This window comes from Rhinolophus ferrumequinum, chromosome 12, assembly GCF_004115265.2.
Source record: "Rhinolophus ferrumequinum isolate MPI-CBG mRhiFer1 chromosome 12, mRhiFer1_v1.p, whole genome shotgun sequence".
Lineage (NCBI taxonomy): Eukaryota > Metazoa > Chordata > Mammalia > Chiroptera > Rhinolophidae > Rhinolophus > Rhinolophus ferrumequinum.
Window position 1 is genome coordinate 46,699,022 of NC_046295.1, and position 25,728 is coordinate 46,724,749.

A 25,728-nucleotide genomic window follows, 5' to 3' on the forward strand; every position below is an offset into this window, starting at 1 on the left:
ATACCATGGCATAATTTTCAAGTCAGATTTTAAAATTAATCATCATCCAAGGTTACCATACCATTTGAGAGAATTCTGGATTAATTTTTCTCTTAAAATATTACATTTTAAAGATATACATTTTTTCATAATACATTTTTCATGAATACATTTTTAAATATGTATTAAATTCTATAATTTATTATCCCATTTAGTTCAACAGACCTTAGAACTTGAGAGAACCCTGCATTCTTCTCACATTCTTCCCACCTGGTAGGACCCAAAGTTTCTTTCCAATATTAAAGACAGCTAATTGGAATCTCCATCTTTTAAACCTCCCTGTCTCATCCCAACTTCTCAGGTGGATTTAGTGACAGTGCGTCTCATACTTTGATGTGCAATAAATAATAGATTTGAAGAAGACTCCTAAGCATAATATTAAAAAGGACTCATGAACTTCAAAATACCAACAGTTCAATAAGATAAAAATAAGGTAGGGAAAAAAGAAAAATAGACAGTAAAAAGGGACAGAAAAAATAAAATTAGACCAAAGGTTAGGTTAGTTTACAAAATACAAGTCATCCTACATCCTATTGCTTCATTTCACAGATCTGAGTCTGCGTACCCTAGCAGCCAAGGTGAAGAAGAAAGCGTAATTATTCCTTCCATAAAGTAAATGGACACAAGTTACTCAGAAGAATGACAAACCTCCCTAGGTTCCAGTTTTCTGAGAAATTTGTTTCATGGATCCTCATAAAAAGGACAATTTATAAAGTAGCTGTAAAGAATGCTCTGCCTTACACTTGAATAATCCATGAGATTTGAGATGGACACATAAATTGCTAAAAAAGCAGAAAGCAAAAAGTTGTTGAAGGTGACATTCTTCGAGAGTCATATGGTGGCTCACAAATTAAGGCCTCAAAGATATCCGTATGAAAATGTAAGATAACTGTTTTTTTTATCAGAGCTCTCAAAATAGGCCAAGTATATAAGCAATCACCAGCAATTCAGTTAATCTCTATGGGCGTTTATATCTTCAGTTTGAAAAAGGGGGGATGACAAGCAGGTGGAACAGCCTAGGTAATCCCTAAAGGTCCTTCTAGCTCTGAAAAGTGTTTGTGACTTTTGATTGTATTTTTACTGAGCCCCTACTGTGGGCTGTTTCCCTGGATAAAAAGAATTCTAAACACACACACACACACACACGACTGAGTATTTCATAATTTTGCTATTCTGGAGAGTAGATTTGCTGCTATTTGCCTATTGTGATAGCCAGAAAGAATCCAATATTTGCACACCAACTGATCCATGAATGTCAACAAAAAGCAGACATCCTCTGTCCTCCTAAATTGTTATTGTTAATCTCTGAACTCAGATGAAGGTTGGAAGCTGTCACTGAATATTCAAAGCTCTTTTTGACACCTTCTCTCAGAGTGACATTTTCAAACTTATATGTGCATGGGGACAGATGCTAAACGAGGCACTCAGCACCTCAGTGTTTTACAAGGTCATTGTAGTCAGTCTCAAAAATATCTTCCACCATTAAAAACCCTTAGCTGAAGACAAAACTAAAATGTCGAGCTTTTAAAAACTTGGGGGCAACATTGTGCAGAAAAGACAGAGCCCCCAACAATTGGATGAGAATGAAGGAAGACTGCAAAAAAATGGACAATCTTAAGAGGAATTTCAAATGGGGTAGTAGAATCTTGAAGGTATTTTACAAAATCATTATGTTCTGTACCTGCCAGATGCCACAAATATGTAACTTCATGTGTATGAGGTATATATACATATGTATGTGTGTGTATATGTCTCCCATAATATTTTGGGAGAAAATATCTATAAATATGGCTTAGAATATTTTGCAATCCTTTCTTTCCACCTCAAAAGAAGAAAACTATGTAACAAAATAAAAAGCATATTCCAGATCATTTTTACAGTGACAGGAGCCTGACATTTTTCTACAAATGAAGAGTGCTTTAGGTGCATTGCTTGGTGACCCAAACACTATGCACAGTGTCGCTGTTAATGACATGATTTTCTAAACACACAAACAACTTTTAGTACATTTCCAAAGAAAACAAAGCACCCTCTTTCTTCAATAAACCTGGTAACTGCATTTCTGAAAAATTCAGAGCCTATTAAAACTGTGCAAAATTTACTTCGAGTATATATGCAAAACACTATTAAGTTCTCTGCTCAGGCATTTATTTTTTCACGTGCATGAATGTCCAATCAGACCTTAAACTGTTACGTGGTATACGTATTTCGGGTTGAAGTATGACTCAGGAAACTTCATGTTTTGAAGTCCCATCCTCAGAGTGGGACCTTATCTGGGAATAAGTTCATGGTAGATGTAATTAGTTAAGATGAGCATAAACTGGTGTAGGGTGGGCCTCTAATCCAGTGTGACTGGTATCCTTATAAAAAGAAGACATTTGGACACAGAGATATGCACACTGGAAGAACGCCTTGTGAAAATGAAGGCAGAGTTCAGGTGATGCTTTGTGGTACTTTGTTACGACAGCCCCGCAAATTAGTACAAGATGGGTGAGAGTAAGCCTTCTCAATAGGTATCTTTTCATATCATTCTTCACTCTTAAGCCAAGTAAAGGTAGTGTCCACTCAATAGATTATATTTTTATACAACCCTATGCAAAAGAGATATTGCTTTATGGGGAGAGGGGAACAGTAGGGAGACAGACATTAGCATCCAACCCATACAATTCGCCTCAAGGAGGAAAGCGTTCTGCAATGTAGTCTGTACTGATACCTGAAGTATATCCCCACAGTGCTGGAAAAGTCGCTTCAACCCATGGTCTGTCACAGCCTGGCCGGCATGGCGGCAGCGGTGCAGAGTGAGAGAGCAGGGCTGGTGACGAGCCAGAGCCACCACCAGCCAGTTGTCCTCCAGGATGCAGCAGTCTGAGATCTGGACTCGCTTCCCTGAGGGTTAAAATAATAATAATAAATAAAACAATCTGAATGACCAAATACATATTTCTTACAGATGCCAGTAGCGCAGGGTGACATCAGAGTTAGAGATGGCTTCCCCCGGAAGAGACATTTACCCTGAGATGTGAAGGAGGATGGCAAAGAAGGTGGGTGGCACCTGGGGAGATGTTCTGAGGTAGGAAGGAGCTTGGCACAGAGAAAATGAATAAAGGCTGCAGTGACTGGCATTTAGGCAGTGAAGGGGGAGTGACCCAAGATGAAGCATCAAGGCAGGCAGGGGTCAAACTGTGTGTGGCCTTTCAGGCCACGATTGTCCCTGCAATGGTTTTAAGCAAGGACCAGACTTGAATTTTTAAAAAGATCACTCTGGCTACCTGATGGAGATGAGATAAATCATTTTTAAGACCCTCTCCTCCTCCGTAGGGCATATTCCCAGGCTGGCCCAGGTGTGTCACCATTGTCATGGAATGCCATCTCATTGAGGCCAGGGTGTTGCCCTGGCACCTGATGTGTTCCCAACAGTTGTCAGACAACCTTTCTACTGTCCCTTAAGGAGTTAGTGTAGAATAGTGGAGAGTGCATGGGATATAGAGTCTGAATGCCTGGATTAAAGTTCTGTCTCTGATATTTATGACTGTGTGACCTTTTAGGAGTTGTCTAACCACTCTGAGATTCAGCAAACATGGACCCCGGATGGCCTGGTGGATAAAAAGTAGGCTAGGATAGCAGATCCATGTTCTAGTCTATATTCTGCCACTTACCGGCTCTCCGTCAATATGGCCTCAGATACCTTAGTTATAAAACAAAAACAATAATATCTTCTCTGTTTGCATAGTGTTGCTGTTAGGAAAAAAGGAGAGATGGAATGAGGAAAAGCCTGTGAACTACACCATCTTCTGCAAATTGATTAACACCCTCTTTGGGCCTCCGTGCCTTATCCATTTACCTATCATATCCCATTTAAAGGATCAAATCTTTCTAGGACCCTTTCTCCCCAGCACTGAAAGTACCATCCACAGTCATATTTTCAGTCATGCAATTTCAGATGGGCCAGGAACTCCAGAACACTGGATCTCTCTCTGCTTTAGAGTCACGGTGAACAAACTCACAGCTGGGCAGAAAGCCGATTTCCTCCCCTTCCCTGCCCTCACATTGTGTTCTCACTCCCTACGTACACGATTGCCTTTGAAACACTACACATTCAGGAACTTTCAAAGCACAAAACGTTAGAGCATGATCTCTACAAGTTCGTCATCTAAGTTGGCGCATCCCTTTTTCTACTCCATGGCAATTTTCTTTTTTCCAATACAATCTTTTTTTAAGTCTGCCTTTTCTCGTTCCATACCAGCATGCGCCTTTCCCCCTGCTTGCTTTTAAAATAAGAATCCTTACCCTCATAGAGTTAACAATGTATTCTCACATAGATGAAATCACACAGGTTATATTGTACGTTCTCCACCATCTAAGGAAATAATGGGGAACGATGTTTTCATCCCTATTTTAGAATTTAAAAACTGAGAAAGACAAGGTCCTGCAAGCCTCAGTGAGTTACTCTGAGTCCACATCGGTAGAATGTGGCTAAGTCGGGCCCCACACACCAGCCTGCTGACTCAGAGTTAACCGAACCACTACCCCTTGTGGATTCCACAGGGAAAACAGCCAAGAAGGAACACTCACACCACCCGTTACAGACAGACAGCCTGAATCCAGGGGCAAACCAGAAAGTAAAGAGAGGAAAAAGTCATTGACTCCAAGGATAATAGGCAGCATTTGGGGGTCATTCAATCCCCCACCGTCATGTTTAGGGGGCCATTCAAACACTTTAAGGCCCTTACGATTTCTGGGTGCTTCTGTGATCATCTTCTTCTATCTGTGGCCCTGGGTTCCATACATTTCCTTCAGACTTCAAAGCTATGGAACTTGTTCGGGTGTAAGCTACATGCCTACATGATTATCTCCACTTGATCATCTAGTAGTGGTGTAACCATGTATGCATTTCTCCAGAGCCTTCCTGGTTTGCATGGGACAGTCCTGGCTGCTCCTGTGGTCCCCATGCCATCCTATCTAACCTGGCATGTGCCCTGGAGTTTTCTTCCTTTTCTGAAGTGTTATCATTATCATTTTAATTACAATAATCCAGGATGGGTTTGTGAAATCTCCACTTTGTACTTCCAGCTCCTTATCTAGTGACGTGGAAGATGCATAGGCAATATACAGCGTTTTCACTTTACCATGTGATTATATTTCAAATAACCCATCACTCTTTTCCCACCCCTTCCCAGATGAACTATAACTACTGCCTCCTTCTCAAATTTACCAGGCAGGACACTAATTAAGCAGTGAATTTACCGGCCTAAAAAAATTGATAACCCAAGTGTAATTTATATAAAATGTTGACACTTACCATCCACCAGGGGGCTGTAGTGATATCAGTGACCGAATGAAAAGCAGACACAAATCTACCCAAAAAAGCTTCAGCACTTAATTCAAAGTTGATTTAACAGTGATTGTAAGAAAACTATGTCCCTAATTTGGATCCTGGTTTAAAAAAGAAAAAAAAAACTAAAAGTAGGACATGTATGTGATAATTAGAAGTATAAATATTTGTTAGGTACGTGATGATATATATGAACTATTAATTTTGTAGGGTAGGATAATGGTATTGCAATTACGTTTTTAAATGTTTGCTCAACAATCTCCACTATCTTTTCATCTCCTTTAGAATTAAGAGCTGCAGCTCTTACAGTGGCATAATAAGACCTACTCTTATACAAACAGGCCCTATTATAATACCTGTCACTTTGTCTCTTACACTCTTCCTCTCGTTTAATAATAGCTTGTGAAAAGAGAGGAAAGCTTCAGGGGATGGTGGAAACTACAATCACTAAACAGTAGAAACGAGAATACACTAAAAGTAGAATAAAACTGAATATTCCTTTTACCCTACCAACATTTCTAAGCTACTCTTCAATTTTCAGAAGCATTTATAAATCTTCTTTTTCCTAAAGTAAAATCACAATTCAGATTTAAGTTGTATTCAAAATACAGAGTACACAGTACATAAAGGGGAAGATATGCCCAAATATATTAAAAGGAAGGACAAACTGCAGCATCTCCAGATCACACAGAGACTCAGGCTTCTCTCTACAAGGATGTTGTTAAAGTCATGGCCATTATTAATCCCTGCTGAAGCTACACACTGTCCTCTGAATAAAAAAGAGCACAGTCCTTGATTTAATCACCACATTAGCAGTAAGCCTGAGCTCTCAGGGCACGTCTGTGCAGTCATGCACCAGGAAGCAACTGCATGTCCCTCCCCTCCAGTTCTAGTGATGCTTGTTTAACTCTGAGTGTCCCAACGTATTGTGAAACCAAACAACCTGGCCCTTGTCCACAAAACAAATACAAGAGTAACTGGGCCTCCCCTGACATAGCCAGGGGCAGACACTGCTGGGGAAGGCGACCTGTGTGACCTGGTAAGAACTCGTAATTACACTCGACGTGTAGACTTGAAAATAGAGACTGAAAAGCACAAGAAAAGGACTGCTACCCCCGTAAACCTTCTCTAAACAACCAACCAGAAAGACAAGTCCAGGAACTAGCTGTGGCTGCCCATTGACGCAGAGCCCAGGGAGCCAAGGGTGTAAGATAACATGCAACTCTGGCCATGTCAGCCGTAAGACACTATGAGGATTGTGGTATTGCCATAAGCACAATGTGTGTGTGTGTGTGTGTGTGTGTGTGTGTGTGTGTGTGTGTGTGATGAAAGAGATTTCTGGAGCCTGACAGCTCTTGTACAGCCCCTTGTTCAGTGGTGTTGTGTTTCTCGGCACAGTTTTCATAGGACTAAATACACACATACAAACTCTGCTGCTCCTCCTTGGCCTGCCCACCCCACCCCTACCCCAGGCAGATCCCCTGTCACATGAAGGATTTGTTTAGTTACTGCTAAACAAGCAGTTCTCCTTGCTGAGTTTTGGGCCTGGAAGTAATTATAATAATTCCCAATACCACTCACCTAGTGTTTGGGAGCCCAGAGCCCCGCATATTCATTTGGGTTGCAGTGTCAGATCTCAGTGCAACTACACAGATAGAGAGCATGTTCTCTCTCTTCATCTTTTTACAATTGACATTGAGATCCAAGATATAAGCATTCAAGGAAAAGAAGTTCACTGTAGAGTATAGATGTTTAAGAGCAATAGGGTAGGGAGCCAGACTCCTTGGGTTCAACTCCTAGCTTTGCCACTTACTAGCAGTGTGATATAGGAAAGTTAGTCTCATGCTTCCATTTCCTAATCTGCAAATGGGCTCAAAGTAGCATCTTCTTCAGAGGGTTGTTACAAGGATTGAATTAGTTAATATACTTGAAGGGCTTAGAACAGTGCCTGCACAAAGTCAGACATTCATGAGTCCCTAAATAAGGCACTTGAGGCAAAGTAAATAAGGTGTGAACAGATAGACCTGGGGGAAAAAAACTAGTGTGGTGGAAATAACACTGGAGCTGGCCACAGGCGTGGGGGCTGGGGTCTCCTGGCTCTACCACAAACAGCCAATATCTTAGGTAAATCATTTGAAAGTCTTTTGGTCTTCTACTCTGCAACTTGGTCTGGCAATACCAATCTCTTTTCAGGATTGCTATGGAAGTCCATGGGATGTTGGCCACAACAACACTTTGTGAACTGTTCTACAAATGTTGGGGATGGGCTCCCGTATTTCTTTTTTCTTATAACAGCATTACTGACATGTAATTCACATACTGTACAACTCTCCCATTTAAATTGTACAATTCAGAGGCCTTTAGTAACTAGATGAGCAAACTCATCGCCGTAGTCAATTTCGGAACATTTTTAACATCCCCAAATAGAAGCGCCATATCCTTTTACAATCACTCCCCGTTCCTCCCATTTCCCCTTGAGCGTGGCAGGGCAACCACTGATCTACTGTCGGTCTCTGTAAATTTGCCTATTCTGCGCTTCACATAAGTGGAACCATACAATGCACAGTCTTCTGTGATGAGATTCTTTGACTTAGCATAATGTTTTCAAGGTTCATTCAGGTTGTATCAGTACTTTATTCCTTTATATTGCTGAACAATATCCCATTGTATCGATATACAACATTTTATTATCCACTCATCAGTTGATGGGCACTTGGGTTGTTTCTACTTTTGAGCTATTTACAAATAATGCTGCTATAAGCACTCATGTAAAAGTTTTTGTGTGGGCATATGAATACGTTTTCAGTTATCGTGGGTATATATGTAAAAGTGGAATTGCTAGGTCATATGGTTAAGTCTATGTTTAACTTTTTGAGGAACTGCCAAATTTTTTCCAAGAGCCTATACAGCATTCCCACCAGCCATGACGGAGGGTTCCAATTTCTGTACGTCTCTGGCAATACTTGTTACTACGTATTTCTTATTATAGCAGCTTTGGTTGGTGTGACATTGTATCTCACTGTGAGTTTGAGTTGCATGACCTTGATGGCTAATGATGCTGAGCATATTTTCATGTTTTTATCTGCTATTTGCATATATTCTTTGGAGAAATCTCTATTCAGATCCTTGGCCCATTTTTAATTGGGTTATTTGTCTTTATAGTATTATTGAATGGTTGGAGTTCTTTATATGTTCTAGGAATAAATCCTGTAGAAGACACATGACTTGAAAATATTTTCTCATTTGGTAGTATATCTTTGCATTTTCTTGATGGCATCATCTGATGGTAAGCACAAAAATCTTTAATTTTATAAATTCAAATTAACCTATTTTTTCTTTGTTGCTTGTGCTTTTGTGACATATCTATGAAACCACCGCCTAGTCCGAGGTCATGAAAATTTGTCCTGAATTTTTTTCCTGAGATTTTTAGTTCTTACATTACATCTTTGATCCATTTTTAGTTAATTTTTGTATATGGTGTAAAGGAATCCAACTTCATTCTTTTGCAGGTAGATACCCAGTTGTCATAGTACCATGTACTGAAAAGACCTTTCTCCGTTGAATTGTTTTGATATTCTTGTCAAATATCAATTGATATAAATGTGACAGTTTATTTCTTGACTCTCAAATCTATTCCATTGATCTATATGTCTGTCTTCATGTCAGGACCACACTGTCATGTTTAATATAGCTTTGTAATAAGTTTTTAAATCAAGAAGGTGTGAGTCCCACAACTTTGCTCTTCTTTGTCAAGATTGTTTTGGCTATTCTGAGTCCCGTGATTTTCCATGTGAATTTTATTATAGGATTGGCCTGTTAATTTTTGAAAACTGGGATTTTGATAGGGATTACATGAAATCGGTAGATCAATTTGGGGAGTATTGCTATCTTAACAATGTTAAGTCTTCTGACTCACAAATATGGTATGTCTTTCCACTCATTTAGATCTTCTTTAATTTTTTTCAACAATGTTTTGTAGTTGTAATATTCAAAGTTTTGCCTTTTGCTTAACTTATTCCCAAATATTTATTATTCTGATGCTTTTGTAAATGGAATTGTTTTCTTAGTTTCATTTTCAGATTATTAAATGCAAATTTACAGAAATACAGCGGAACTTCGTCTATTGATCTTATATCCTATTGCCCTGATAAGCATTTATTAATTCTAATAGAATTAATTTTTAGTGACTGTCTTAGGATTTTCTGTATACAAAAGCATGTCATCTATGAATAGAGAGAATTTTAATTCTTCCTATCCAAAAAGGATGCCTCTTATTTCCGTTTACTTCCTAATTACCCAGGCTAGTAGAATAGAAGTGGTGAGAGCAGATACCCTTGGCTTGTTCCTTATCTTAGGAAAAACCATTGTCTTTGACCACTAAGTATCTTATTAACGTGGGTTTTTCCTAGACACCTTTTTTCAGGTTGAAGAAGTTCTATTCTATTCCTAGTTTGTTTAGTATTTTTATCATAAAGAGACGTTGGATTTTGTCCATTGCTTTCTGCATCTGTTGAGATGATCATGTAACTATTGTCTTTATTCTATTCACATAGTGTATTAAATTAACTGATGTTTTTACTGATGTTAATCAACTTTGAAGTCCTAGTAAATCCTACTTGATCATGGAATTGTCTTGTTAGTGATTATGGTAAAGTGACTGGATTTAGTTTTCTAGTATTTTGTTGTAGGTTTTGTGTCTATATTCATTTCATCTCATTGTGGTTAAAAACATGCTTTGTATTATTTCAGTCATTTTAAATGTATCAAGGCTTGTTTTTTGGCCAAACATATGGTGTATCCTGGAGAATTTTCCATGTACACTTCATAAGAATCAGTATTTTGCTTTTGTTGGGTAGATTGACCTATAGATGTCTAATTAGGTCTAGGGTGTGTAAGTGTTCAATTCTTCCATATCCTTGTTGATATTCTTCCTAGTAATTATGTCTATTATTGAAAGTGGAATTTTTAAGTTCCCAACAATTACTGTTAAATTTTCTATTTCTCATTTCGATTCTGTCAGGTCTTCTTTTATATATTTGGGGCTATGTTGTATGTATATGTTTATAATTGTTATATCTTCCTAATGAGTTGACCCTTTTATTATAAAATGTCCCTTTTTCTCTCTAGTAATTTTTTTTGTTTCAATACCTGTTTTATCTGGTATTAGTAAAGCCACTCCAGCTTTCTTATGATAGTGGTTTGCATGACGTATCTTTTTTATCCCTTTATGTCATATCTTTGAATACACAGTATGTCTCCTAGAGATAACATGTAGTTGGATCTCTTTTTTATGTAGTCTGACCATCTCTGCATTTTGATTAGATTCTTTTATCCATTCACAGTTTGTTTTCTATATATCTTCTGTTCTCTTTATCTCATGTATAGAAACATTTTGCTTTCTATATATCTCATGCCTCTATTACTCCCACTGAGCTCCAGCACTGTGAATCCAACTGCCTACTGGACATTTCTTTTTTATGACCTAAAGATACTTTAAATTTAAACAACATATCTAAGGTTGAACTCCTTTTTTCCTCCAAAGCTTGTTTGTTTCTCTTCTTACATTCCATATTCTGGTTAGTTATATCCAAGTGGAATATACTTGGAAGCTGGGATCTGTCCTCAAATTCTCCTCCCTTCTCAACTCACATTATATTGTCCTAAGAATTGGACTTTTTCCAAAACGTCTCTGCCTTAATACAAGTGTTATCGTTTGTGAATCTTCCATTTTTCCCCACTGCCAATCCATTCTCCACATGGCAACCAAAGTGATCTTTCTAAATCACAAATCTGGCCTTGCCAAACCTTTTCATTAGCACCACTAGTATCTACAACCACATTCCCCAACTTTAGTCATTTGAGCACTGCCTTCATGATTTTTGCCACCATCATCATCATCATCACATGTTTATTGCATAGTACCTATATCATTATTTGCTTACCTAGTTTTATTTCAAATGAAAATGAGATAAGTGGCGTTCTTTATCTCTTATTTCATTGCATCAATCAACACTGGGCACATAGCGCACTTGTTAAATAATTGATTAAATATATGAGTTAGAGACAACATCTTTGAAATTAGCTGATGGATGCGTTCATCCCATATAAGACACAATTTATTTATTTATAAAACCTAAATAGCATCAAGAAAAATAACAGACAGTAACATCTGTGGGGGAGGGGGAAAACAACTCTGTAGAAGTATCTCTCATTCAAAGAATATACTCCTAAGAAAAGTCTTTCCTCTGAGCAACTGGCTTGTTTTTCTTTTCTAAACAATGAGAATTTTGTGATTCATTGCGTTCACCTCTTTTTCTAGGCCCAAAAAAATTCAGAGTGCATAATACAAATGACTTTACAATTATGAAAGGACAAAAAAAGCTCACATTTCTACATATTTATTCCACCCCACCCCACCGCACGCCCCTCCCCCCGCACCTTTATCTTTCTATCTGGCCTTTATTTTTCTTTCACCCTGATATCATTATCTTACAAAACGAAATATTACATTTCATATATTTTTTAAGAAATACCTCAAATTATTTTAGGAAAAAGTAAGGAAAAATAAATAACATAATGAAAAAAATTTTTTAAGTATTTACAAAACTACCTTCTTATATAAATTGGTAAACAAAAATGAAAATGCTATGGTAACATTGTACAAACTTCTTTCTCTATATCCACTCCTAGAAACAGGAAAACACAACCAGGGAGATCCTTCCCCAAAGTCCACTCTTATTCATGGCTGGACAAATTTTATGTCAGAAGGAAATTCTGGAGTGGCTCAAAGATAACCATGTGTTCCCCTTGACTGCCCTGTAACCATGCAACTGCTCAAAACATTTAGCCTCTTTGGCAGGATCCCCGCCAAGGAGTCCTGCTCACTGTAAACAACAACGTACCTGAAGTCTAAAACACTGATGCATTGTGCCTGCTACGCAAGGGTCTGCTGCTTCCAGCCATGCAGTTAGCACAGCCAGTTCATTATTAGCTTCGAATTTCACCGTGAGAATGTCACAGAAGCTAGAATCTTTGATTAGCAGCAGGTACAATTCAGACCAATTGACCTATGTTGGCAGTCCCTCAAGTGTGTTTTGTTTACAGCCTTTAAACCTTACTTTGACTGGATCATGAAAACGGGGAGTATCTCACACATAATACCATCACTGACTGTCATTAGATAACCAAAAATTACACTGTAAATCAAAGGGAATCTGTGATTCAATTTTTAAAAATCCAATTTAAGTATAATGTCATAGAAACATCTTCAATAATTCTACTTAATTCAAAAGCAATTCTCTAACAAAGAATTACATCAGGATTAGTGTAAATACTTAGACAAATGCATCCATATTTTGGTTTCAATTAACAAATTACATTATCATTAGCAGAATGGTCAGACAGATCAGTGGAATAGACTATAAAAATATAGAAAATAATAACTACATACAAGTATATATAAGTATATGGGTTACTTACCATTTGTAAAAAAGAAAAACCTTAAATTTCCTAAGTTAAGTTGCCAAATGCCAGGTGGATCAAATATTTAAATGTAGGAAAGGAATTAATAAAAGTAGCACAAGAAAATATAGGTAAATATTTAAACAATCTCAAAAATACAAAATGCGTTTTTAAAAAAAGAACACAGAGTCAGAAACCATAAAAAGATTTCATTATAGTAAAATTTAACATTGGTACATCAAAACACCATAGAAAATCAAAAGGCAAATGACAAACTGGGAAAACATTTGTAAAATACATAATAGGATGTTGAAATATTTCAACTTCAGTTTCCAAAGCAATCTGTGCCAATTACCCAGATTCTAAATGTTTATAAAGGGAGCTTCTGAAAACCGTTTTTTGCAACCCTTAGTCACTCATCTACTTTGAGAGGATCAAAGGGTTGAAGCTGAAGAGGCTAGAAGTTAGAGTTGAGAGAATTTCTTCAGAAAGAGTTGTTGATGTACTATAGGTAACAAATATTCAGGGGCGGAGGTAGTACTTAGTCTTCCTCTCAAGCCTAGGGAGAGAGAATTTAAGAGAACTTCTCAAGGAGATTGGTACACACTTCCTGAGTGTGCAGGCCAGGATGGACTGGTACATGACTCACTCATGAATTTAAAAAAATGCCCACAAGTGAAGAGATAGGTTGCAGCAAACGTGCAAGCTAACCAGAAAACTATGTTTGGGAAATAATTACTTTCTTCCTAACAGCAGGTCAAAGTACATGATCTGGGGAACACATGTGGAATCCATAGTGTGACAATCACCTAGGGGTTATTTTTAAAAGGATCAAGAAGGGCAACATCAGGACATCTATTTTGGGTAATTCAAACCAAATCTCCCACTGAAGACAACTGAAAAAGCTAAGTAAAAGGCTTTTTTTCTTTTATTTTAAGTCAGCTTGAAAGGGCTAAAAAGCTAACTCAATGGTGAGGAACTACCCTGCTGAAATCCTGGAAAAGCTGTAATCCAGTGTGGTGAGTCTAGCATTTGAAAGCCCTTTTTCCTACAGCATATACCTATCCAGCAAAGGCAGCTGAGAGACAAACAGTGATTTTCACAGGCTTTTGGGAATAAAGGGAATCAAAGAAAAAAATCCAGGCCCTGCAAGGACAGGAACAGGACAAGGACCCCCAGCAACCAGCGATGGATTTGCTCTGAACACTAGGAGTAAAGGTGAACTGAAAGTAAACCCATCCTAGGACTTGAACTCTCCTAGGTGGTCCAAGAAAATCTCAATCACTAATTAGATAAAGACGATGCCATGTTAGAAGTGCTATCAGGAACTGCACAGAATCAAATAAAAGCACCTGCTGGAGGAATAGAAAAACATTGTAGGCCTCAAATTTTCCCACAAATAACTTTTGAGAAACAATGTCAAACATATAATCAAAGAAAACAAGGCTTATAAGGAGATAAAAATAACATAAAAATAACAAAACCCAGTACAAATAAGAGACAACAGCAAGAGACGCAAAGAGCTACAAATAACCAGACACAGGCTATGAAACAAGCATGGTCACCATGTTCCAGAAAATAGTCTTGGAATGAATCAGGAAACTTCAGAAAGTGATACAGCAGATCTGATAAAGAAACACAGAAATTATAGAACTGAAAGGTAAGAAAAAAATTAAGAACTGAATGCATAAGATAATGCACCCGGATGTGCTTGACTTTAATATTCAAATGAAGGATTGGTTTAATATTCCAAAACCAATCAATGTAATTCATCATATTAACAGAATAAAGGAGAAAAATTGCATCATTTCACTAGTTGAATAAAATATGTTTCATAAAATGAGATATCAATTCATGATTTTTAAAAAAAACTCTCAGCAAACTAGGAATGGAAAAGAACTTCCTCAATCTCAATAAATGTCATCTATTAAAAACGGATAACCAACATCATACTTAATGGTGAAATACTAAACTATTTCCCCCTATGATTGGGGACTAGAAGAGAATGAATGCTCTCACCATTTCTATTCAATGCTTTTCTGAAGGGCCTAGGCACTGCATGAAGGCAAGAAGAAAAAAGGCAAAAATATTGGAAAGAAAGATGTAAAACTGTCTTTACATTCAGGTAACAATATTATTTATATCCTCAGAAATCTAGGAAACAAATATTATATATAAGAAGTGAATTTATCAAGGTATCAATGCAATGTTGATATAGGAAAAAAAACCTGTATATTTTGTACTAACAGAAAACATTAGAAAAATAAGATTTACAAGAACAATTCCATTTATGATAGCATCAAAAAACCTAAAATACTTAAGAATTTAACAAAATATATGCAAAACTCCACAATGAAGTGTTTAAGACATAGCTGAGAAATATTATTTTAAAAAGTGACATAAATGGAGAAATAGACCACATTCATGAGTTAGAAGGCAGGAGAGTATTAGCATAAGGACAAACGTACAGATCAATGGAACAGAAAAGAGAGTAGAGAAATTGATCCATACTTATTTGGTCAGTTATCTTTTAATAAAGACAATGAGGTTATCCAGTAAGGAAAGGATAATCTTTTCAGCAAATGGTGCTGCAAGAATTAGATATCCTTATGGAAATAAAATAAACGATACTCAAAAATTAACTCAAATTGAATAAACAACCTAATATAAAAAAGCTAAAACTATAAAATTTCTATAAGAAAACACAGGACACAATTTTTGTGAACAATGATTTCTCAGACAGAATATAAAATGCACATACTATAGGAAAAAATTAAGATAGACTCTATCAAAACGAAACGTTTTGCTGTTTTAAAGACACCATTAAGAAAATAAAAAGACAAGCCACAAAATGGGAGAAAGTATTTGCAATAATGTATCTGATAAAGAACTTGTATCCAGGATATATAAAGAACTCTTACAATTTAATAAGAAAAACAACTCAAAAAAGGGGGTGGCAAACAGCCAAAGAAAAAAGCTATTTACAGCATATAATATACAAATAGCCAGTAAGCACCTAAAAAGCTACTCAATATCATTACTCATCAGGGAAATGCAAATTGAATACATAATGTGAGATCACTACATACACATCAGAATGACCAAAAATAAAAAGACTGATAACACCAAGTGTTGGTGAGGATGTAGAACAACTGGAAGCTTTATACAATAACGGTGAGATTATAAAATTGTACAACTTTTTTGGAAACTGTTTGGTAGGTTTTTTTTAAAAAAAGTTAACAGTTTTACTGTAGCATATGACCCAGCCATCCTCCATTAGGCACTTACCCCCCAAAAATAAAAACATATGTCCACACAAAGATTTGTATATGAGTATACATTGTAGCATTATTTGTAATAGCCAAAAACTCAAAATATCCATCAAGTGAATGAATAAACAAAATGTGGCACATCCATACTACAAAATACTACTCAGCAACAAAAAGGAATGAACTACTGATATATGAAAGAACATGGATGAATCCCAAAATCATCACGCTGAATTCAAGAAGCCAGGTGCAAAACAGTACACACTGTATGATTCTATTCATATAGAATTCTGATTAATCCATAGTAACAAAACATTGCCAGGTATGGAGGATGGGATAGACTGCAAGGGTACCCCCAGGAATTTTGAAAGTAATACAGATATTCTACATCTTGATTATGATAGTGGTTCCACGAGTGTAACTATCAAAATTCATCAAAGCACAACTTTGTGTTTATATAGAAAAAACATTCTTACATACTCTGTACATGGCCAAGCAGTTACAATTTAACTGGACAATAAGCATTATATATTGCAAATCCTTAAAAACGACAGCGTTTCTAGATAGAATTTCACAGTATTTTTTTCAATTCTTCCTATAAGAAAGAAGATATTAGTGAGGAGAAACAGAGTTTGACACCTGAAATATGCCTTTTGGGGATATTATTTTAAGCTGGTTATTTTTAAGAAACAAAAGACTCAAGAAGAGCCTTTCACAATGCTCCCTCATACCTACCTGAAAGAATTCAGATAGAAAAACCTGCTCCGGGAAGGAAGATCACCTTAGCATAATATGAACTAAGTGTGGCAGACAGGGAGGAACCTAGCAACTTCTGTTTGTTAGACTCCCCTCTGTATTCCATTGTTTCTCAATGGCCCCAGCAATAATTTGTTCACCAAACATTTGCTCCTTCTCATCTTCCTGTGAATGGCCTACCTTTCCTTTGAAGTCCAAACCATCAGCTCCACCCTGGCCTCTTCCTCCTTAGTTCAAGATAGCATGTAAGCCTCAACTGTCCAATTTGTCCATGGGTCCTCTATTCCTACAGACGCCCTGTATGCACATATGTAATAAACTTGGTCATTTTCTCCTGTTAATCTATGAGAACTTATAAGAACTTTAATATCATAACTATTAGCCCAACATTTAATAGCCCAATATTTGTATTTTTGCAGCTGGAACTCTGAAGCTACTTACAAGGCATAATTTGCCCTTTTGGGCTCCAAAACCACGTGCAGAACAAGCACACTCTGTGCTAATTGTATTGTTTGATAAACCATACTCTGCATTGTTGATAAATAATACTCCCTGTACTATAAACATGATCAAAAATCAGTCTTTTTGTTCTACAGGCCTGGGCTGAAACTAGGATGTTGATAAATGCTTAATCATATATTATCCATTGTTCTCATCTTATAACCCCACTTGCTTGACCATTGAGTCAGCTGACCATTGAAAATTCAGTTGTCCCCACCAATCAAAAAATGAATGATGTGAGTTTACGGTCTTGTTTCCCCCAGCTACCCATCTCTTTGATCATTAGCTCCTTGCAACGTGTGCCTTTAAAAACCTTATCTCCTCTGTTTTGGAACGTGTCTTTGGTTGATACCGAGGGCCACATTCTCTTATTTGCAAATCATATATGAATAAAACTTTGTTTTAATTTCTTCTGGGATTTTTGTTAACATCTGTCTCATGTCAATTTTATTGTTAGACAAGCCTGGAGAACTTAGAAGGGAAGAAGGAAAATTATTGTTTTCCCCTACACTACACACAAATTAAGCAAGGCATTAGAAGATTTTAGGAATGAAGATAGTTTACTTTAAATGGACATGAGTTTTTGAAAAATGAATTTAATCAGCAGGTTTTTTTCTTCCTACTGTTAGATAATTTGACTTCTATTAAATTGTTATTATCCAATTTGTTACAGTGCTCCAAAGTATTCATTATCTATGGTTGAATTATAATCATTTTAAAAAGCAGTCAGGGCATTTGTACTACATAATAAAGTCAGCGAAATGTTAAACTTATGGAGAAAACATTCTCATTTTGTTTTTAAAGCAAACTGCCAAGGAAATTAAAACTGTTCATTTGTAAGAAACACAAAATCTCAACGCTTCAAATGGACTGTTGGTAATTAGAGAGCAGGAATTTCATGTGGGAGGAGGCAGGTCTCTGGGAGGGATTTGGGGCCACTTGCCAATAATCAGTTTTCCTCACAGAGCAGCATTTATCAGAATCACCTGGAGGGCTTGTGAAAACTCAGAAGCCTTGGCCCACCCCCAGAGCTTCCCATTCAGGTCTGGGACGGGGTCTGATGTTCGCATTTCCAGCAAATCCCCAGGTAAGGTGGATACTGTTGGCCTGTGGACCACACTTAGAGAAGAGGGTTGTCGCAGAGGAAGAGCAAGGAAACTAGAATTGACAGATGAAAGTGAAACTCAGACACCAGTAAATGGAGGAAGGAATGATATCCTCGTCAAGGCAAGCTATTCACTAATCACTGACATAGGGTTTAAGGAGTAACCCAGAGCATTTTCATTCAGTCATTGATAGCATTTGAGCTGCACCATGTGGGACTGGTAGAGAAAATGGATGTCAGGTGAAGGGGCAAAGGATCAGAAATAGTCTTGGAAAGTACAGAAAGTTGTCAGGAACAATGAGGAATCTGATCAAATGGAAAGCAGGGGGAAGATGAGACAGGCAAGTGGCACCAGCATGAGGGGAACACGCTTCTCCATAGCCAAGGAGGGCACACTGCCCTGCAAAGTTAGAAACTGTGGGTTCTGCATGAGGCAGCCGGACATGGTTTTCCAGGGGCTTTTTCTCAATGTTGGCCGTTTGCCCAAGCTGGTCTTCTAATCACAAGGCCCCTCGTCACCATCTTTTATTCCACCATTCAAACCCCATTATTACTTCGAAGAAGTAACTTACTTCACGCCCTATTTCACTGTGTTCCTTCCTAAAGACCCAAATTCACATTGAATTGTCCGACCCCTGATCTACACTCTGCAAGACATTGTCCTTTTCTCTGATTTATCTATATTTCTCATCTCTGCAGCCAATCAGAAAATTCCCTCAGGATAAGGACCATCACCCCACAATGCCAAGTTCAATGCCAGCTGCATAATAAGAATTTAAAAACTCACTGCTTCATGGGCAGGTTGCTAACATAATCAACAACAGTTGTTTGTATTGGTTGTTTTCTTTATGACCGTGGTACTCAAAGCATAGTTCCTGAACCAGCAGCACAACATCGCCTGGGAAAGTGTTAGAAATGCACAGTCTCAGGCCCCACCCTCGCCTACGGAATCACAAATTGTGGGGGGAAGGCAGTCCCCTAGGTTTTAACAAGCCTTCCAGGCGATTCGGACAGACGGATGCTCAAGTTTAAGAACCACTGCTTTTTACAAAGCCTGAAACCCAAAACAAAACTTACCAGAGCCAGTGCTGCGCTTGGTCAACAAAATAAACACCCGAAGTCTTTAATCCGTGTTGAAGGTGGGCCACCAACGTGGCTCTATGCTTTCTAAAGCAGCTCAGTCAATTACACAATTCAATGCCATGAGATGAAAGAAACGAGTCTTTTAGGAAAAGTACAACTGTTTCTGGTAGGGAGACAGCTGTGTAATATAAAGACTGATGTTCTCAAGAACAAGCTTCCAGAAGCACAACGAGTCTCCTAGGGCTGTTTCTCAACAGAAGCTGATGATGGCCACATGCCAGATGAAATTCCCCTGAGGGCACACTGCAAAGCAGGGAGACTAGCAGCTCTTAAAGATCTGAAATTAAACCAGGGACAGATTGCAGGGTGCCTAGAAGAGCAGATGAACTGGAAGCCTCAGGCGCTCCTCCATAAAGACTCTTTCTCTCCACTGGGCTCTGGGCAACCTGGAGAGACCCCAGCCTGCCACCAGCTGGGGCGCAACCGCCCGGGTTGCCCATGCACAACCAGACGCGCCCAAGAACTCAGGTGGTGTCTTACCTATTCCTGAATGTTTCCCCCTCTCAATTTAGTGAATGTGAATGAAGCTACGGTGCTAAGTGGAGGGGCTGCTTTAGCAACCGTTTGCGAGAATAAAGGTCTTCTCAAAGAATTATTCTTTCACCCCACAGAATAGTTATTCTGTTTGCAACCTCCATCTAAACATTTTTCCCAGTGTTGAAATGCATGACACCTAAAATGATAACCTTAAAATGACCTTTAATTAAGGTTAGCCACAAATAAGTAAGGGGTTTGCTTTCATTGCTCCACTGGAAAAAATTTTAAATTTGAGGACTCTGTATTTACACATGAGATTGCAATAACAAATATATATTAAATGTAAAACAAAAGCCTGTCAGGGTTTGTAATTATTTTCTAATATGTTTCTATAGCCACAAAATTTACATAATCACCTTGATGAGTGGGCAAATACAATATTTTTTGTTTTATTTTTGTTTAATTTGATGTTTATTTTTTAATTGTTTTTCAAGAAATGTAAACATTATAAAAAGTATTCATTAAGCCCCTAAATCTCAGGACAGAAGCAAAAGGATCCACAGTATTCTCCCTCCATAGAAATTACCCGGAAGAAGAGAAATCAGGTAGAGTCTAATGTTTTCGATAGGAGCCAGAAAACTTTTTCTTTAAAAGTTTTAAAGAAACTTTAAATAGCAAATATGTTAGGCTTTGTGGGGCACAGGTCTTTGTGGCAACTACTCAACTCTGTCACTGTAGCAAGTAAGCAGCCATAGGCAACATGTGAACAAATGGGCTTGACTGCGTTCAGTAAAAAAAAAAAAAAAAAAAAAAAAATTATTTACAAAAGCAGGTGGCTTCTAAATTTGGCCCGTGGGCCAAAGTTTACAGACTCCTGGTTTTGGGAGTTCTATGATTTTCCTGCTGCCTAGGGAAAAAACTTACCAACAAACCCAAGTGAGCCAAGTTAGGGAACTCCTTCCTCACTAATGCCCTGGCCCTTGTTAAAACGTATGCCTGACTGTGAAATCACAGAGCTAGGCTGCTGGGATTCATCCTCAATGTATTATTGAGCACTGTTTCTCTAACGATGGAATGAATACAGGGAAGCCACTGCCTTCTCCCTGTCCCTCGGACCAGAAATGTCAATCACAGGTGAACACCTAATCCCCTACTTCCAAACAGCTACCCTGTTGATTCTACTTGCAGAAGGTCTCAGGGACGCGTCCCCTCATCTCCACACCCAATGTTAGCACTCTGCCATCCTCTTCTCCTGCCTGAGGTACACTCCAGACTCCAATTTTGAGGGGATTTCTTCCTACCTACAGAGTTTTCTGTGTAATGCTTGTTTCACATTGGTTCCAGATTGATCTTTCTGAAACTGTCACACCCTGCTCAAAGGTTTTTGAGCAGCATGTTCCCTATTGCCTAGAAGATAAAATCTAAGCTCAGTATTGCATGTTGGGGACTCACTCCATGGGTTGACCCCAGCCTCCTCCATACATATTCTGAATTCCACCTTTTGCATGCCATGTGCTCACACTTCTTGCCTATAGGAAGTACTGCAAATTACCTCTCCAATATCCATGCTTTTCTTCCTAACAGAATCCTCATGATATTGGGGAAGACAATATACCCACATCAAATCCCTGCCTTTCCTACTCTACCTTATAAAGAGGTGATCGATAAGATACAAAATGTCATTGGATGGATTTTAAGAAAAAAAAATATTTAAGTGGGGCTTACTCACTTACCCTTTTGCTTTCTCTCTCTCTCTCTCTCTCTATATATATATATATATTTTTTTTTTTTCTTTCTGGAACTATGATATGATGGTTGGAGCTCCAGCAGCCATCTTGTAGCCATAAAGTGATCTTCAAATCAGAAGCCGTGACTTAAGGATTATAGAACAAAAATAGAGAAGGAAACTGGCTCCTTGAATGATATCATTGAACAATTAAATCAGTCCTGTGCAACTTACCTATGGATTTCATGCCATATAAAAATAAAAAATAAAACCCTTGCTAGTTTAAGCCACTGTTGTTTCAGGTTTCTATAACCAGTAGCCAAGCGTAATCCCTAACTGACGTAATGCCATTTTTGCTATCTTCTTGCTATTCAGCCTCTTCAGAATGCCTTTCTTCCCTCTAACTTCCATTTCTCCACCTTTGAAAATACTACTCATTCTTCAAAACTTGTCATAAATGCTCCCTCCTCGTGGATTACTCCCTCCTCCCACAGCTACCCAATACTTTGCTTTTCACCTGCATAATAGCAGTCCTGGAGATCAGCAATAGACTCTAGCATCTATTAGCCATGAGATTGTACGCACAATATTTAACTCCTCCAAGACCGACTTCCTTCATCACCAAGATGGGGATGAAAAAGTTCTGATTGATATTATTGTTGGGAGAAATCAGTGAGATAAAGTAACATGAAACAGTATAATGTCTGGCACATAGAAAGTACTCAATAAATGATGATGATGATGACGACGACGACTTTGTTGGCTGTAGATCTTTCTCCCTGATCGAACAAAAGTACTTTGAGGGTAGGGCCAATGTCTCATTCTCCTCATTATCCCCATACCACCTGGTTTATAGTTTGGATGGATGGATGACCAAATGCATAACCAACATAATGGCCAGGAAAGTGTAATGTACTTTCCAAAGGACTTCCCTTAGACAATGGAAAAATTGCAAAGCAAACTTGATGAGGTCATATGGACATTTTCTTCCTAATTATAGCCCGTTCATTTCAAATATTGATTTGCCTGCTTACAGAGGCTTTCATCACTTGCTAGCCGATAGAAGTGGCGACACACTTGTGCAACTCGAGCAAGCTCCTTGTGCGACAGAAGGGAAAATACACAAATCCATATTTCATCAGGCAGGAGTAGCCACTGTGAGATAGCAGCATCTCTTTTGTGCTCCTGGAATGGAACAGGAGACAATGGGTAACTAAAAAGCTAGTGCAGAGAGGAAAGGTCACACATACTGAAAATAAAAGAAAAACACACTGCATTTGCGGAAAATGCATATACTACACAGAGACCAAGTATCTCTTTTCTTTCCTTCTACCAACCTCAACCCAGCTTGTCCACAACAGAAGCTATATCCCAAATTTGGGAAACCAAAATGAAAAACATCAACAGAGAAACCTAACAGAAGATTTTCAAACCCCTCTAGGTTCACTACAAATGTCAGTGTCTCACTGACATTGGCTAACCACTGCTCAGGAGTTTCTATCCAGAAATAGCAATGGTGGCTGGCAGAGGCGCCCAACCATGGTTCTGTGGTTCCCTGGTTGACCACAATCCCACAGCCACAGCCCAGTCCACATTACATGGTGTGGCCTCAGCTGCTGGTGCTAGAAAGGAGACTGGACAAAGCATCTTTGTCACCAGCCTTCTTGCCCCTTCCATGGATGACTCCAGTTTCTTGACAAATTTGGTTACTATTGAGGTTGGATGAAAATCTACTTCCCTGATGAGACTTCTTTAGGACGTTTCTCAGATTTTTGCATTTTGGAGAGCCCTCATGATATCCCATAGGACTGGATCTCCACCTGCAACATCTAGTCCTAAACCACGTTATCTCTGAAAAGCTGTATGACACTTTTCAGCATGATGCTCTTCTGGCTTTTAGAATAACTCAGAGAATGACCATATTTCATGTCTTATTGTTGCTCACTTTACAATCTTACACATTCCATAGAAAAGGCAGATGTGATAAACTACTACTCTTGTCTTAATTCTTGAATAAATCTGAGCATCTCACCTCAAACCTAGAAGACTATAAGCTAATGTAGCAAAAATGTAATTAAGTCTCTTCTAGAGCCCACCCTGGTGTTTCTCATTCAAATAAACATCAAATTAACCATCAAAAGTAATTTAAGCAGCAACTCAAATATTGACTTGAGTCCTTCTAAAATTATCAAAGACCCAATTCTGATAAAATGTCTTAAACGCCTCCTTCCTTATTTCTCTTTCAAACTTTCTTACACTGTGGGATGGCCCTGTAGACTGTACTGGCTCTCTCTAAACTCCCCCAAAATGTCCTCCTCACCCCGTCTAATCCCACCCCGCCGCCTTTCTAGATTATCTCCTCTTTTTATTCGTTTTATTCCTTTCCAGTATAAAACCTGAGTGGCTTATTTGGCTTCCTCCAATTCTGCAGCACTTTTCCGAAAATATTCCAATGATCAACACAAATTTCTTGGATTCTAAAAGCCAGAAAGGCTGTAAATAGTTCTACACCGATAATTTGTTGTCCCTGTTACTGAAATATTTGCATCTGAACTACATGCGCAATATAAGCCCCAGGGAAAACATGCTCTTTAAAACAGTGTGACAAGTACACTGTATTATTAAGTGACTAAATTATGCTAAAATATATTTTTAAATCACAAAAATGGACTGTAAATTATCTGTTTAATTCTAAGGGATCAGTGTATCCACCTACACACAAGGAAAAACACTGGTTCTTAGAAGAGCTTGCCCCTCATTTATGTGACACATCAGGTCTTTGAGGATCAGTTTCACATTCTCAGCCTTTCATTTTACTTAGGATTATGGATGTCACAGCGCTCAATATTTTTATTCTGTGAATGCTGCACTTTGTATCTTGCTGCTTAATGACAACATTGCATGTTTGTTTCTTTTTTTAAAGATGCCTAAAAAAGAAAACAGGAACACCTGGAAGAGACCTGGCTGTTTGCCAAGGTTCCCACCTGCATTAAATCACTTATTAATGTACATAATCACCAATAATCCCCTTTAAAGACGTTTTCACTCCAGTTGCCATAATTCTGCTAACGCAATGAGTACTGGGGAAAAAAAACTCTCAAATCCTCACCTGGCTTTAGGAAAAATCATCTTGCAGGAACTCATCAGCTTCTCCCATCCACCAAGATCCATGCTCATCTAATCAGTTAGGGACCTTCCTACTCAAGCAAGGTTTTTCCCACTTGGAAACACTGGGATTATTCAAAATTAAATAAACCAAGCAAGGTTTTTCCCACTTGGAAACACTGGGATTATTCAAAATTAAGTAACAATGAAACTAACATGTTGATTATTCACACAGTGCATGGCCCATGTACTTCATTTTCTCTCTCCACATCTTGAGGCATATTCTTGCAAAAGAATTTTTCAACAGATCCTAGAAGAAGAAAAGAAAGTGTCACGCGGGGTATCCGGCAGGGTCTCAGCTCCCACTCCCCACATAAGAACGCAGGACATGGTGAGGCCAAAAAGGAACACCCACGGAGCCATAAGTAGGGGAGTCATACCACTGTATTCTCGCTGGCGGCTGCGTTGGAGAAACAGGAAACAGGAGCCACACAATTCTCAACCCTCACTGTGCCGCTTGCAGGCTCAGCCACCATCTTCTTGCTAGCCCCCTTTTTCCTTTTTGCTACTAGCCTAGCCACGGAAGTTATATCCATGGCTAATGGCTCACTGGTTACAGCTGACGGCCAACTAGCCACAGCTGCTGGCCATTTGATCACAGTCGATGGCCATTTACTACCTGAGCCAGCACCTTTCTATGTGAGGCCGAGAGCCTGGAAACTGCTTTTTGGGGCTCTGTCCCCACAGAAATTTAGCACATGAGACCCATCAGAGGACACTAAACAGTGACATATCCCTCTAGTCTAATGAGCAA

General features: G+C 38.4%; 1 protein-coding gene across 1 annotated transcript in view; it reads right to left on the reverse strand.

Annotated features, from left to right (window-relative positions):
- Window positions 1–25,728, reverse strand: part of LOC117031528 (F-box/LRR-repeat protein fbxl-1-like) — a 73,272-nt gene that overhangs the window by 42,007 nt on the left and 5,537 nt on the right. The window contains exons 2-3 of the mRNA XM_033122018.1: window positions 22,844–22,994; window positions 2,753–2,925 (exon numbers count right to left, since the gene is read on the reverse strand). Coding sequence (XP_032977909.1) covers window positions 2,753–2,925; window positions 22,844–22,994 — 324 coding nt within the window. The remainder of the gene's footprint in view (window positions 1–2,752; window positions 2,926–22,843; window positions 22,995–25,728) is intronic.